We start from the raw sequence: 16,152 nt of genomic DNA on the forward strand, positions 1-16,152 counted from the left end.
TCTTTAAGCCATTCTCCCAGAATGACTTCACTCTCAAATGTCCTTCTCAGGTATTCTAACATAATTTATAACACGACTGCCCAACATTTAACTCCTTAAGACTTCCTGCATGAAAATACTTCTGCTGTATCTTGAATGGCATTGGCCCCACTTATACATCTTTTCTACACATAGTGTAAGCCATTTTCAGAAACCAATAAAACACAAATAATGTCAGCAACAGTGCCTTAAATCACAGTGAGAGTGTGCATGTTTTCTCACCTTTTCTGTTGTCTGTAGGGGCTCGTAATTGTTGAATCATTATGTGTTGTGCACTATTTTCACACTAAGAATCCAAGAATAAAACGCTTTTAGGCTTTTTAACAAAAATAGGGAAGAAATGATTTGGTTAAAATGTGTGAAAAGAGAAGGGAAAGTGGTTTGCAAATATCTACTACAAATAAATTAAAGCTGCTCTCACTTACTGTGACAATCTCACAGGGATTCATTACTAAAGCCTGCAGCTCTTTTAGCATCACTGAACTGATTTCTTCTACCCGTAATTTTCCTTTGTGATTCAGTTTTGCTCTGCTTGCCATAAGCAATTTTTAATTTTTTTTACTTAATCTGTCATATTTGTTATGAAGATGAAGACCCAAATGCAGACACTCGGGCACTGTCAGGCAAGCTGACTGTGCAGCAGGCATGAGTAGGATGCAAATGCAAGACTTGAAAACAGTAAATTAAAAGTGCTTTAATTTAACCTAAACTGGATACAAAAATAATACAAGGTGAAAAAACCCCAAATCTAAACATACTTCAAGGTAGGACACAACCACTAGGGACAACACAACAGGAACAAAGGGCAATATATATACACACCAGGCATTACCTGAAAAAGGGAATACACTGAAGGAAATCTGACTATTGAGACAAGGGGAAGTAAAACTAAGCACAATACATGAGACAAGGGCCTATCAAAATAAAACAGGAAGTAACAATCACTGAGACCGGGACTAAGACATGTGAACCTGACACTTAGGAATATAAATAAATTGGGAATCAAAAGATATTTCAAATAAACAAAAATATCCAACAGATAGAGGGCTGTGACATAACCTTTATTTAATAATTTGACTGATAAAATTAAAAATTCACATCCACATTGTTCTTGCCACGACAGACAGTTGTATAAAAAAAAAACCCCACAGACACACAGTGAAAAACAGTGAATATAAAAAGTAAAATACAACACAAATAACCAACCTTTTTTACTTTCAGTGCCAATTATGACTAAAAGAACAGTAAAGGTCATTGTGTTGGCCTACAGGGGGTAGCAGCATTCAGGAAAAACATTTTAAGCCCAGAGTAACTGGCTCTAGGTTATTTAAAATCCCCATAAATTAATTTAGTGAGCTGATTTTGTTGCAGATTCTGAAAGCAAGCTACTAATTTAAAGGCTCGTTTGTTAAAGTTCAGTGCAAACTTTCAGGACAGACAGCAGGAATGAATCTTAGGCAGTGACGGCCCACAATTTTTTCAGTAATCTAATGGATTAAGAAAGGAGCAAGGCAAGAAATCCCTTCTAAATAATAATGTAGCAGTGGTTTAGTCTATGACATGAATAAACCAGACCAACCAAACCCAGCATACAACGTTCGGTGGAGTTTAGAATAAGCCCCAGTGGAGACGGTATTAAGCGTATCTATGCATTGTGAAGATACGTGCATATAAATCACGTCACTATAAATGAGCACTGACATAGGAGTAGTGGCTGAAAGTCTATTTCTTTCCTAACGGGACAGGAAGGACAGTTTCAGTTTAAGTTTTTGACAGCAGTTACTAAATGTTAGTTGTAAAAGGCAGCGAGCCATCAATTATTATTCCCAAGTACTTATACTGCAACACTAACTCTTGGAGCGGACTGTAGCGAAACACGAGATGTTTAGTGGTTTCACATTTCAAATTTGTCACCATTTAAACAAATGTGCTGTACGTCATTAAAAGCTACAGTACCATGCAGCCATAACCATTTTAAGCAATAGCAGATGTTTTTGACTAGTATACATTTTTAAAAGCCAAATTCATGCTACATTTTCACTCTAAAATAGCAACTACCTGTCAAGGAAAGCAAAGCACTTATAAGTCTAACAGCCTGATATTTCCCTCATTAGTTTGTCAGTTAAGATAAATAAACAAAGAAAATAGAGGAAATGAAGCTGTGCTAAAATAAGGTAAATATATTGGACTTAGATTCGACAGGTGGCCAGAAATAAAACACCAAATTAATGCTAATGCTGATCTGTGTTTGCTGACAGTGTAAACATTGCTTGCTGACACAGCTCCCTGATTCGTTCTCCATAACAGTTACACAGTGTTGTGTTTACAGCCTGCATGGCTGTTCCAAGTGACCAAAACTCTACTAATACTGCTCAAGAAGTAGAAAATAAAAAATGTATCTGATGAGAGGGGTTCAAGTTAATTATAATCATAAGACGAGAGGGAAAAGGATGGAGATGAATTAAAGAGAGAAGCTCAGTTGTGTTAGTTTTCTGTCAGGTCCTGGCACTGTTTTCCTACAGTAAATATTGAATTTTGTTCTGGTCTGAGAAAGTGTTGAACTCCTGGTATTTGAGTTTCATTTCAGTTTGGAATGAGATATTTCTGTCGTTGTACCGGAAGGAAGTGCAGCTCCATCTGTTCTTCTTGTTGTTTGTGAAAGTCTGTTGTCTTTGGGTTCCCATGTTTGTCTTTGTCCACCAATCTCTGTGACTAAGCTGAAGTTTTCTAGCGACTGTCTTTCTAAATGTGCAGAGGTTTATAGGAATTGATTATTATGCTAATTATGCTATCATGTAGTGGTGCATTACATGATTTGAATTTAAGTTTAATCATTAACTGACTCACACTGGGCCTCATTGTGGCCCCTCAGTCCATCCTCTGTCTCAGATGTCTACGCACCATCATTTTAGCCTTCTCTGCATTTTGCGACTCACAGCTTTAACCCGACTTTGTTCTGAAAAGCTCGCCCTTTTAAACAAGGTTTGAACAGCAGGTGGGTCAGCTACTGTCTCACAGCCAGAACTGTGTGCCTGAAAGGACCAAGGGTAGAAATAAACTGCCTGAAACCGAGTGGTTAAAGCTGCCTGAATTGTGAATTGGCTCACACATAATAACTTAATCTGATGTTATTTGAAACACTGGCTATGTATAGAAATATAAGCATGCAGAAATTATAACAGTCAAAAGTTAAACACATAATTTGTTGGGCAAAAAGAGAATTATTGTAGTTTTGGTTCTGTACACCACCTCAGTGGATTTCAAATTAAACAATGTGTGAGTAAAATGCAGACTTCCAGCTTTACAAAACTGCGTTACATGAACTGTTTTAGAATTACAGCCAGTTTCATGGCCAAGTGAGGTTTGTTCTCTCATTATTTCATGACAAATGGAGCCTAATATCTCAATATAATTCAAAGTGCTGTGCCCAAAGGCCCAAGAGATGTCAGTGCAAGTGAGGGAAGCCATCATTAGGATGACAAACCAATTAAACCAATCAGAGATAAAGCAGAAACTTCAACAGTAGCCACATCAACATCTGGTACATAATTAAAGACGAGGAATGCGCTGACCAGCTCAGCAACCCCTAAAGGCCTAAAAGAAGACAGAAGACAACTAAAGTATATGATCAGAGAATTGTTTTTATAGTTAAAAACAACAACTTCACAATATGTAACCAAGTCAAGAGCATGCTTAAGGAGGCAGATGTATCATTGTCAAAGTCCCGATCAAGAAATGGCTTCATGAATGGAAATACTGGGGGTCTACAAGAAGGTGCAAACCACTGATTACGCGCAAGAACAAGAAGGTCAGATTAGACATCGTCAGAAAACATCTTAAAGATGCTTATTGTTTCATTTAAAGTCTACTGTGGTGGTGACAGAGGCAAAACTACAAAAAGTGTGCAATTCTCCAACAAATTGTGGACTTAACTGTACATTTTTGAGTACATAAACACCATCAGTCCTCTTTAACTTCGTTTCTCTTTGACTGTGTTTCATTTTAGAGTGATCCAGATTCGCTCTGTAACGTAATAAGGCCAGAGTTTATGCTTCACATTAGCCAACTTCCGCTGAAGTAACAACCCAGCGACTTATATTTAATAATTGATGGCAGAGCATAGCGATGCGTACGGCTTGGCTCCTCTGTTTGCTCTGAGCGTTATGGGTCCCTTATAGGATGTGCATGAGTGTTATAGTGGATGTTGTACAGACATTACGAATGGGAAGTGCCGCCCCGGGACAAAGCCAGCTGAAGCGTTAAGAAACAGAAGATACTAGCTGCAAACGTGTGTGTGAGTGAGTGACTGTGAGTATGCCTACATGTCCAACAGCCCATGAATAAACAAATAATGTAGGGCTGCATTTTCTGTTGTTTGCACTGTGCCTGTCTGCATCTGTTTGTCTTACGGCCCTCTCTTTGGAGTTTGGGACTTTCTCTTAAAAGCCACGCTGAAAACAACACTTTCCAATAATGTACTTCTCCAAAGAAGCGAGTCACCGCTGAGCACATTCGCAGCATATATGTCACTGTTGACATGCGATTAAACAGATATTGTATGTTGTCATTACGATTCAAGCCATCTTCATCCGTCTCTTTCCTCGCAGTCGTCCCTCTCAGCCACCTTTTCCACTCATCTTTCGCTGTTTTTACCAATCTGTTCATGTGGAAGATGCACAGAAATAACCTTGAAAATGTATTCCCCAGCAAAGTGCTTTCATATCTTCACCTCCTATCTTCCCATCCTCCATCCCTCTGTCCTCTGGCCGTCCTCAGATAGGCCACGATTCATTATGGTAATTGACTTCGGTTCTTCCAGGAACATGAGCAGACCTTGTTCTCCTCACATCTTTTTCTTTTTTTTCTCTCGCTCTCTCTGTTTCCCTTTCTGCCTTAAAGTAAAGGATTTGCATGGTCAGACTCCCACAGAATCAAATAGCCGTTAAAAATCCTCCGTGTGTTTGTTTGTGCACCCTGCATCTTCATTTTCCCCCCTCCTCTCCCTCTGTCATCCCTTTCTTCCCTCTCTTGCCAATAGCATAACAGGGTGTCTGTTTGTTCACTGTTCACCTCTTTCATCTTCCTTCCTGCACATGTGTGTGTATGTGACTATTTTGCATGCACCCAGCAGGAGCAGCTTAATAGAGCTTATTGAGAACCTAAGAAAAGACATTCTCAGTAAATCAGAGATCGCATCGGATCAAATCAATGTTTGCTGGATAAAAAAACCTGAAAGGATGCCAAGATGTGAAGGAAAGAAATTGAAAAATATATTAGAGCCAAAAACTTTATCTCCTCTGATGAAAGCGGATAAATGCTATGAATGAGATGGTAGGGATGGGGCTTGCATGGTAAGCATTACAGGGAGCTGAAATATGAAAATGAACAGAATGAGGCTTTTAACTAATCTGAAATTAAAGTTATTTCAGCTATTTAAAGATGTGAGAGCATGATATTTGTAGATGAAGTGGAAATAATCTCTTTAAGCATGGCTTGCTCTTATTCTTTCTTTTGGATCTAATCAGTGTCAGAGATACGTTGTGTGCTTTTATTTGTAGCCAGAAATATGAAACCGTCCCTACTTAAATTTCAAGACTGTTTTGTGACTGATACACTGTTGGTGTCTCACCAGTTGTGTTATTGTTGTCTGGCTCTTAGTAAGAAGGTTTATCTGCCAGTGGGAAAAAAAAAGAAAAAAGAAAAAAGAAAAAAGTATCAGGCAGACTTGTCAAGGGAAAAAAAAGGCAAAATTTCAGATTAGTACGTCAGAATTTCGACGTACAAACTCACAACGTCAAAGTTTTGACTTATGGACCATACAGAAGCTTGTGTAAAATAAATGTAGTATAATCAATATAGTATTGAGTACTGATATCTCAATCTCTTAAATCAGTGGCCTTTAATTGCATCTTATACTGTCTGTTGTCCTCCACTGGTCGTTTGTGCTGCTGTAACTGTTATTTTGATCTACCTCTTAAACTTTAAACTTCCTGTTTGAATGAATGCGCCGTTGTCTTTGCCACAAAATGTATATAAATGATGGCTGTAGCTATTAGCATCTATTAGTTTCTCTATATTATCACTGGCCACTTCCATGTTGGTTTTTTAGTGCGCGAGGGTGCATTAATAATGCTAGCTAGCTTAGTTTGAAAGCTAGGTAGCATTAGCAAACAGTAGCAAACTGGCAAACAGTACTGGTACAACACACAGGCACACATATGTGTAAGCTGTAGAGGTTTTATATGGAAAAAAATAACCTACCCCATACTGTTTTATTCATCATAATTATTTCAGGTTATTAATATGTGTTATTTTCTGTTTTTGTCACAAGATAATCTTTGCTAAACTCTTGTTCTTCTATTGCACCATAAGATGAAGCATCTATTGAAATGAAGCAGGACTAAATTAATATAGGACTAATTAGATAAAGACTTTTACTCTGGAACTCTAACATCCTTGGATACCTCACTGATAATCCATTACAATGTCGCAAAAGGCTCCAACTACACAGACACGGTGAAGCGGTCCAAGTCAGAACGTTGAATTGGCAGAGGTGAGGCCCAACGGTCAGCTCTGTCCAAATGGATGAGTTATAAAATATTCAGTGGTTATGATTTTTTTGTTGTAGGCAGTAAACGTGCTCTTTAATGCTGTAAAGCAGGATTTGGCCATCACTTTCAGATGGGCTGGGACACTGTACCCGTGGAACCTAGAAAACGAAGCTTTCCAACATGCATTAAATATTCTGAAAGGGTCTTTTTAAACCCCAAATCCCATCTTTTTCCAAACCTACTATAACAAAGAACTTGTAATGCCTAAATCAATTGGTGGGTGCAAAAGAAATTTAAAAATAGTCCCCAGTGAGAGCTAAACTCCAGTCTCCTTAATGAAAGGATGGACCTTTCCACTCCTGGGACAGTGGAAACACTCTTAAATGTCATTTGAGAGATGTTTATGTGACTAATTTCAGTAGGTGGGAATAGTCTAGCAGCTCTAATCAATATTTCTCATTAACAGCGGCTGCAAACAATGTTAAAGAAAGGGAACAGCAACAGAGGGAAACAGCAACTGGTATTAACATCATCAGCATCGTTCAGCTCCCTGTTTTACTGTCGTGGTTCACTGTTACGTCATGTCAGCAGACAGATGGTGGCAGTGGAAAAGCTCTCATGTGCTTATAAAACCTCATAAAACACTAAAGAGATCCAGAACTGAACTCTTTCTGAACCTCTTTAAAGAGTTCCTGAAACACTTGCAGTTCAGAGATTAATCAGATTCTCTAGGCTTGCACACACACACACACACACACACACACACACACACACACACACACACACACACACACACACACACACACTTACTCATAATCTCTGGCTCCATTTGAACATTTCAGTCAGATTTGTTTAATTTTAATTTTGTGCTGAATTCTCTCCCGCTTCCTCCTCTTCCTCCCTCATCCCCTCCCTTCCCCTCTCTCCAGGCGGATGGCAAGGTGGTCGATGGCAGCCTTCTGGGAGATGCCAACGGCGTCGAGCCTGCACCGGGCAGAGTGAAGGATTCTGGGAAGTGGCAGAAGCCGCGGTTCTCTCGGAGAGCTCTGATGAAGTGCTGCCTGGTGAAATGGATCATCGCCAGCACGCAGCCACAGGACAAAGGTGAGAGGAGTGACATGAGCATCTCAGGCTGAGTGTGACATGTGGGGTGAAAGCACAAAGAGTTTGAATTAATCAATGGCTTTGACACATGAATCCCAAAGTTCCTGCAGACTGAGCTGGTCAGTTGACCTCAGGGTCAAGTACCAAGAGATAATTTAAAGTCATATGCTCATTTATCAAAAACGTCTACACCCTCGGTCACCATTAATATTGTCCACAAACCTGAATGCCCTCTCCAACGCCTCCTGTGCACTGCTTTTTATCTGTCTATTGACTTTGTCTTTGAAAGGAAAACAGATGCACAGAGGTCGCAACCACAAAACTGTATAGATAACAATAACAATAAAAAGCACAGGTAAGTGAATTAAAACCGATTAACAAAATACAATAATTAGAAGTTTAAAAAATGCTGATTTTTTTTTTTAACAAAAAGGGGGTAAATAAGTAAAATGAGACCCTAAAAATATAATCGATAAAATAAGCAACATATTGACAAGCTAAACTACTGAAACAGGCAGTCAAAATTAAACCTTAGAGCACCTTCACTAGTATTGTTCCAGATGTTTGAACGATACTTGTCCTCACTGTTTTGTTTTTTTAAAATATGAAAACAGTCTTCTTCTTTGTGTTTCGGTGTAGTGTAGCCTCTCCAGAGTTTTCATGTCTCTGCCTCCTGTTTGCTACTTCCTGTTTTATTTTGATACTCTGTTTGCTCTTGTGTCTTGTTTTATGTTTTCTTGTCTCCCTGCCTTGATTGTATGCACTGCTGTGTTTTCTCCAACTTCTCCATTTTCCCTTGTAGCCCTTGTAATACTTGCAATACTGGAAGTTTTTTACCTTTGCAGTGTAGCAGAGAAAATGGTTACCTAAGCCTTTCAAAGCTACATTTGAGAATTATGTTTGACTTCTGAGCATATTGCCCTGTATTATAAATAGTTGTTCCTTCCTCTGGCTGTACAGGCCTCCAGTCTTGGTTTGTTCATAGGTCTTATTGCTCCACCCAGTGGTCCAGCTGTTATTGTACACAGTTAATCTTTTCCCCGCAGGGAGGAAAAGAGACTCTTTTAATTTTAATCTTTATACACATATACATGTGTTTTACTGAAGCCTGCTTGTGAATGGCAGAAAATATTATCTGATGTTTGTTGGTTTTAAAATAGCTCTAATGTAAGAAAACATTTCTACAGTGCAAATAAAATCCATAGTTTAGTTCTGGATATTTATTATAAAACAAGAAGAAACCCAAATCATCTCAGTGTGCTCTCATCAGGGCTTTGCCTCCTCTGGGTCTTCTTTTCTTTGCCAATTCTTCAGCATTTCATGACCTCCTTTCCTCTTCTTGTCCTTCCCTGTCACTTCTTAATCACCATCATCTTTCTTCCTTACACACTTTATTCCTTCCTTGCTGCCTCTTCTACTTCCTTCTTGACTTACTTGCCTTTTATCTTTCTCTTATTTGTTTACTCCTGTTTTCATCCCTCCTTTTTTTCATTCCTTCACTTTTCCTTCATCGTCTGTCTGTCCTACCCCTGGCTTCTTCCTGTCCATCCTTCTCCTTACTTCACTTCTGTCTCTTTTCCTTCTCCTTCCTCATCCCTGCCTCATAACACCTGATTTGTCCCCAACTGTATTCTGCTCCTAAACTTTATTTTCATTTGTTTTTTGTTTGTTTGTTTGTTTTAATGATTGGAGGCATGCATTTCTGTGTCCAATCAGTTTAAAGTTTAAATTTAAATAACACAATGAGGGAGAGTGTGTGGCTGTGACCTGTCTGAGCTCAGTTCACGCTGTAATGTAATGTAATGGTACACTAGGTAGACATTGACTCATACACACACACACACACACACACCACCCTCTCCATCAAGTTGGTGTTTCCTCCTCTCGTCCTCTCTTGGCTCTGGTAGCAGTTCTTCACTTTTTTAAAAACATAATCAAAGCTTTTGACAAAACGATTTCTAATATTTGAAAACACTTTTCATCACTGAGTGGATAAAACTTATATTGCCTGGAAGTGGAGATGCTGGAAAATATGTTTGGCTGTGTTTTTTTGCATCATTGCTCCAGGATTGTTTTTTGTTTTGTTTTTTTTGGCTTATAGAGACAGGTTTGGGTCATAGTCATTAATTATGCCCACTCCTCTGGCCAGCCCATGCAATCAGTGGTGAAGCCCATTAGGAGAGCTACACACACAGTCATAGACCTGTTTTGTACATTTTCTCTAAAACCTTTTGCAGAACAATTTTATCGACATGGACACATTTGAAGAACTCGTACTTCTGGTATTTCTGCTTTTAAATCATGCTTGCTTAAATGAAAATAGAAAGTTAACTATAAATCTAATATCTGGCTGTTTCCAGCAGAGAATAAAAATAATGTGCACCACTGTGCGCAGTGGGACTTCCAGTGATTTAGCACAGATATTTATACCTTGAAGGTTTCCACCCAAGCACCTGTGCAACCAAATTACATCTATTAGTTTTGAGGTTGTTTGTCTGTTTTACATGCCTTGATGTGCACTAATGCACTTCATCAATCTTTAACAGATTCAAGTAATCCTTCAGGTCTTTTCCTCTTCGCCTCTGGCTGTGAGATCAGTGAAAAAGCTCTTTGTTTGCATGAAACAGGAGCGCAGTGAGTAAAAAAGAACAGGACTAACAATCACAGAGAGAGAAAGAAAAGTGGGGCTGTGATGGGATCTATTTCATCTTAGCGGTGTCGAGGGAAAAGCGAGAGAGATTCAGCAGTGGAAGTGGGCAAACCCTCACCTCGATAATGGCCAGCAGCTAAAAATAGCAGCGCAGAGACAGAGATGTGAATCAGTGGTGTGGGTGTAGTTTAGGTGTGGAGAGTTAGAGACAGTGTGCAGGGTCTGAGCAGGATAACTGCAGTTTATACACTGCTGGACACGAAGGACTACAGACAGTGGGTTTAATAATTTCTATTTTCAGGTACATTGTGTTTTTAAGGATAACACTGATCATTTCAGTGTACATAAATGTGTTTCTTTCAGATTTTGGATGCTTGTTCATACCTTTGTTTGGAGCCTTTATTGAATTGAATTTCACAACCATTAGGCCTTCAAACCCTTTATTATTAGGCTTGGTTTTAGAATTCAACCTATAATAATAGAAAATTGTTGTCTGCATGATGCAGTACATTTGCTGTCCAGCAGATTTGTTCTTCCGGGAACCCTCATTAAACGGATTTGGCACTAGATGTTATCTAAATGGTCTCCACTTCATATAAGTTGGTAATGTAGTGAAGTTTCAATCACTGATGTTTAGTCTTGATGTATTTATTCAGTATTAGTTTTAAATTGGTAAAGCTGAAACTTCAAAAAGAAACTTTTTACCGATTGGCTTTGAATTGTAGCATGTTTTATGCAGATATTAACTGAGGTGAGCTTTGCAGGACATATTTTTATGTGTGTGAAAAGTGAAGAGAATTGCTTGTCTTAAAACGTGCATTCTTGCTAATGACCAGCAGGTGGCGACTCCTGGTTGTAAAAAGATGTCTGACTGCATAGCACTCTATAGGAAAATGGCCCTATTTTTCACTCAATTTGTGATCTCAGTAATTATTTTCCTACTGCGTTTATGGCCTCAAGAGCTAGTTAAAAGTCTTATTCAATACAGTACATAACACATTATGTGAATCTTGTTCCCATTAAGAGTAAAATAATCAATAAAACACTGTAGGTTTTGGTTTGTAAGTCTCTCAGGAATAATTGTACAGTGTTCCTTGGTTTCTCAGTAACATCCTCCCCTCTCCTTGAGGTTTGATTTAAAAATAGACCAAGAGAGTTATGATGAATGTTCTCAACTCAAGGTTTAAAAATGGGACTTTACGCACAACTGGCTGACATCACAGTGACCATGTACAACTTTTATGTGTAGCTGGCATGGTTTATGTCACATTAAATATATTTAAGATCATTCTACTACTTGCGTGTATAAAGATGTAAACTGCATTTAAAATTTTATTTAGTAGTGTTACCTCAGAATTTAAAGAGGTAGTTCTTAGTACACATCATCCACATAATGTGGTGGCTCTGAGAGCTTAGTGCACTGCAGCTTGATAAAGAATGCAAATTACAAAAAATATCTTCACAAAACCGACAGCAAAACATTTAAAAATAATAATAATCAAGTAAATACGGAGACATTACAAAGCACTCAGACAACAGCACACAATGTGGACAAAATTACTGAGCGACACCTCTTAATCTTTAAATTCAGGTGTGTAAAATCAAGCACCTAGCCATGCAGTCTGCCTAGATATTCACCTGTAAGTGGTTTTATGTAAAGTGGAAGAATTTAGGAACCACAGCAAATCAGTCACAAAGGTAGGTATGTAAAGCCTACAGTCCAAACCTCCTCTGGCATTAACATCAGCACAAAAACTGCACCAGGAGCTTCATGGAATACGTTTCCATGGCCACACAGCTCCTCTAAGTGTAATGTGTAGGTTGCACAGTATTCTTATCCATCCACTGTATTCCAAGGGGATACTAAAATGTTTGAGCATGTTTCTGTTGCAATAGCGAGTCATGAAGTTAGGTTTTAATCACTCCAGATATCTCCTGTTATAGCTAGATTAGCTCAGGATTACTTATCACTCAATGGGTGAAGTTGTGAATAAATCAAGTGAAGTATGTCTAGTTTTATGAACCATGTATTCAAGCTTGATTAAGTTTGACTGGACTTTTTAAGGTTAAGAAAGGATTAAAGCCAGATAACAAAGGCTTTTTCACAAATGTGTTGTGTTCTACGATTATTCCTGAGATTAATCAGACTAATAATAAACTAAGTGCTTACACTTGGTGGGAGGCAGATATCTGCAATGAATGAATGAATCATCTATGTTAAGATGAGACTTTTTCATAGGCACAGTTCAGATTTATTTATTTAGCTTCCATAACATGTCTTCTTCTTCTTCATGTGTAAAGAATGCACACTAGACATTTAATGCTTATTTTACATATTTAAACATCCAAACAGCAAATTTCAGAAAACTTTGAATACAAAAATAATTATAATAAACTGTAAGTTCCATTGTGTTAACGTTGTTTACATTTTTTTAATGTAAAATAGCAGTTTCTAATTAAAATGTATAAAAATCTATGGAAATCTGCACTCCGCTCACAAATGCACAAACCAAACTTTCCAGTTTTAATCCCGTTTGTATTCTGAGCACCGAGGTTTGTTCATATATTATTCAGAGGCTGATTTGTAGAACATTTTCATCTGGGAATACTCCTGTCTCTCGTGATTTATGAAGTCATAAACTCATAATATCCTCTCCGTAAAAAAAGAAAATTAACATTTCAGCCGCTAAACAAACTTAAAGCATGCCGTGATGTTTTCATGCTGCTTGTTTTGGTTAAAGTAGCCTAAAGATATTGAATTTAAAGTGATATAAAACAGGAAAAACACGAATAAACAGTTCCTATAAATAAAGTCAGCTATACTGCACAGCTCCACTCTGTTTTGGCATGAATGACTTCTTTCATTTCAGTCAGCATAAAGTTTAATCTCTACTTTAAGTTACTTTCACACCAGGGAAGAAGAGTGAGATAAGAAGGCTGTATCAGTGAAACTGAAAGACGAAGAGATATCAGTGACTGTAACACGAAAAGTGTAATATGAGTCGGATTAGATATGGAAGCGAGGAAAATGAGGGAGGGAGCTAAGCAGAATATTGGGATTTCTTTCTCCGTGACTGTACACGTTGACACGGTGGTTGATGATGGCTGAAACAGGAAAAGCGGCGATGGGGGGGTTCTTTTGTGGTTTGTCAGACTGGGTCGTGTTCAAGGAAAGCAATGGTGATTCGAGTCACCTCGTCTGAGACACCAAGGGTAGTGGAGAGAGGAGGAGGGAGTGAAGATCACCTGAAAGCAAAGTGGGACAAATGAAACAACCTTTATATCAGAAGACTTTTCTGTGTCTTATCACATTCCTGATTTTTCCTGTAAGATCAGCATTTCTTTTTTACACTGTGTGGTCCATTTGGCCAAAGTTTGGATGATGAATGCATGCACGGCACACTGTGAAAAGGAAATCACCAAGCTGCTGCGCTGCTTCTTTGGCTTCATCACCGGGACGCTAGTTCAAGGTATTTTCTTTTTTGTTCGGGCATGCATTTTTCATTCCGCTTATTAAAATAGCAGATTATAAACTATTTGTTTTCTGTCCTCCTTTACTCTGTTTATTTATTTCCAGTTTTAAAAAAATCTACATGCATGCTTTTCATTATTGTCCAGTTTCAGCTTTAATTTGAGTAGTTTTATTATATGTTTGTCTATACTTGTAGTCCTTCACATTTATCTGATGGAAATTGACAATTTTTAAATTTAGGTCAATTGAGCAAAAACCTTTTTTTCAGAAATTCATCAGAAACTCTAAAATCTCTCAGATGGTTTGATGATAGTTCAGGCTCCAAAGATACCAAATAAGAGATTATTTCCTCCTCTTCTTCTTCTCTCTTAATAATGATCTCACTGACTTATCCTGAGACCTGATCCCTAGTTTGGGACCACTGAGATAAACTGCCTAACTTTAATGTAAAGTTACAAATGCTGCTGGTTAAATGTAGATAAAAAGAGCAGGCTATGATTGTAACCACAGAGGCTGAATTCTTTAATTTATGCAACAAAAGTTGAAAGTTCCTCTTTAAAGGAAGCTGGCATGGTGGTGTAGTGATTAACACTGTTACCTCGCAGAAAGTAGACCCTGGGTTTAAATCCCCCAGCTGGGGACTGTGTGAAGTTTACATGTCATTCTTGTGTCTCTGTGGGTTCTCTCCAGGTATTCTAGCTTCTTCCCACAGTCCAAAAACAGGCATAGTGTTCAGGTCATTTGGGCTTTAAAGTTGGCTGTAGGCTTGACCCTGACCCAGGTTCAGCATGACCCTGAAGTGAATAAGCAGAAATAAAGGGATAGACATTTGAAGTATTACAGTACATCATCAACGGTATGATTGTGTTGGTTGTTTGACTTTATGAACAGGCTGAATATGTGCATGTGTCTGCCTTGTTTTACAAATGCTGCCACAAGTACTTTAAGGATGAAAATATGGTGTGGAAATAAGAATCAAGAAGTGCTCTTTTTTCTTGTGTTAAGCATACACTGGCACCTCCAAAATTTGATTTTTATTACTCTTCTGTTCTCCTTTTTATTGATCTGTCCTTTATGAATGTGTCTCTATGTCCTTCCATCAGCATTGATTAGATGTAAGTCTATCTGCTGTCCTCCTCTTCTGTCCTTTCGTCCAGCAAACATCATCAAGCCACCACCAGCTGAATCAGCACCTGATATTTCTTGCTTTTCCAGCCCGCTGTTTCCTCTTTATCAGCCCTCCTTGTATCACCTTCTTTGTTAAATTGTTCAGACTCATTATGTTTGCTGTTTCCCTTTCTGCTCCTAAACTCTGTGCAAACAGTTGAGGACACCTCAGGATATCAGGACAGTGACAAGACACAACTCTGGATGATGGATGAAAAACTTCTTTTGCCTCCTCCTCTCTGCTGTTCAGCTGTTTCCTGTTTGAATATTTCTAACCAAATTCTGCTCAGGTCTCCAGTGATCCACTAGCTAGAGGTAGATAAGGGAATATGAGAGGATATTTCGGTGCTGGATAAAGAGAAATTTAAAAATAAAACAACCGTAGCAGAGCGAGGGGAGCGGAAAAGTAAGACCCTGTTTTAATCACACATCCAGGCCTGGCTTTGAACCTGCCAGGCTGAGGTGGGTTTATGAAAAGGAGATTATCTCATATGGATATAAGACTGGATTTAGTTTTAATTGGAACATTAAAAAAGTTGAAGGAGTGAGGCAAAGACAGCAGGAGTGTAAAAAGTGTGAAAAAGATGCCATCTTTTTCCCCAATGGCCACTAAATGGTTTTTGCAGCTCTTGGAGTTGGAGAGGACGTAGAGCAAGTTTACATGTCTGGGGTGCTGTTTACTGACAGTGTAGAGGGCAGTTCTTGTCAACACTTGGTGCAATGTGCAGTAAAGTTTTCATCTTATGTCCCTGGGGTAGGTTGTTTGGGAAGAAACGAGCATTAAAGAGACTTGGATGATTTAGTCATCTCTCTTCTGACTGAGCAGCAGGGTGTTTAAAATCTGTGCACAGCCTTTAAAGATTTCCTTGCATTCGCAGATTTCCACTCATGTTCGTGAACATACTGCGAATAACAGGGTGGATTCAGGGAGGCAGGCTTTACAAATTACATTTCTTGCTTTGTTTTATTCCTGATGTTCTCCTGTCAAACATGGATACAGATGTCGTGAGAAACCACACATTGTCTTCCTTTTCATTTATGGCTTAGTAAGCTTCTTCTTGTGTCAGTGAAATAACACGAGTGGCTCTTCTCTGCTGTTTGGTGTCTGACGCCCTCTGGTGGACAGAGTGGATATAACATGGCAAATACATTCCTCAGTTCAAACTTCG

The 16,152-nt window shown here is 38.6% G+C and overlaps 1 protein-coding gene across 3 annotated transcripts in view; it reads left to right on the forward strand.

Annotated features, from left to right (window-relative positions):
- Positions 1-16,152, forward strand: part of LOC146376400 (calsenilin-like) — a 55,300-nt gene that overhangs the window by 12,620 nt on the left and 26,528 nt on the right. For 2 of the 3 annotated variants that reach the window (XM_084945700.1, XM_084945705.1), the window contains exon 2: positions 7,520-7,694. In XM_084945700.1, coding sequence (XP_084801826.1) covers positions 7,520-7,694 — 175 coding nt within the window. Of the gene's footprint in view, positions 1-7,519; positions 7,695-16,152 lie in introns of those variants that run through there. The other variant, XM_084945701.1, reaches the window with a different exon arrangement.

The sequence above is a fragment of the Perissodus microlepis genome, chromosome 12 (genome assembly GCF_051167445.1).
Source record: "Perissodus microlepis isolate ML-2025 ecotype Zambia chromosome 12, ASM5116744v1, whole genome shotgun sequence".
Classification (NCBI taxonomy): domain Eukaryota; kingdom Metazoa; phylum Chordata; class Actinopteri; order Cichliformes; family Cichlidae; genus Perissodus; species Perissodus microlepis.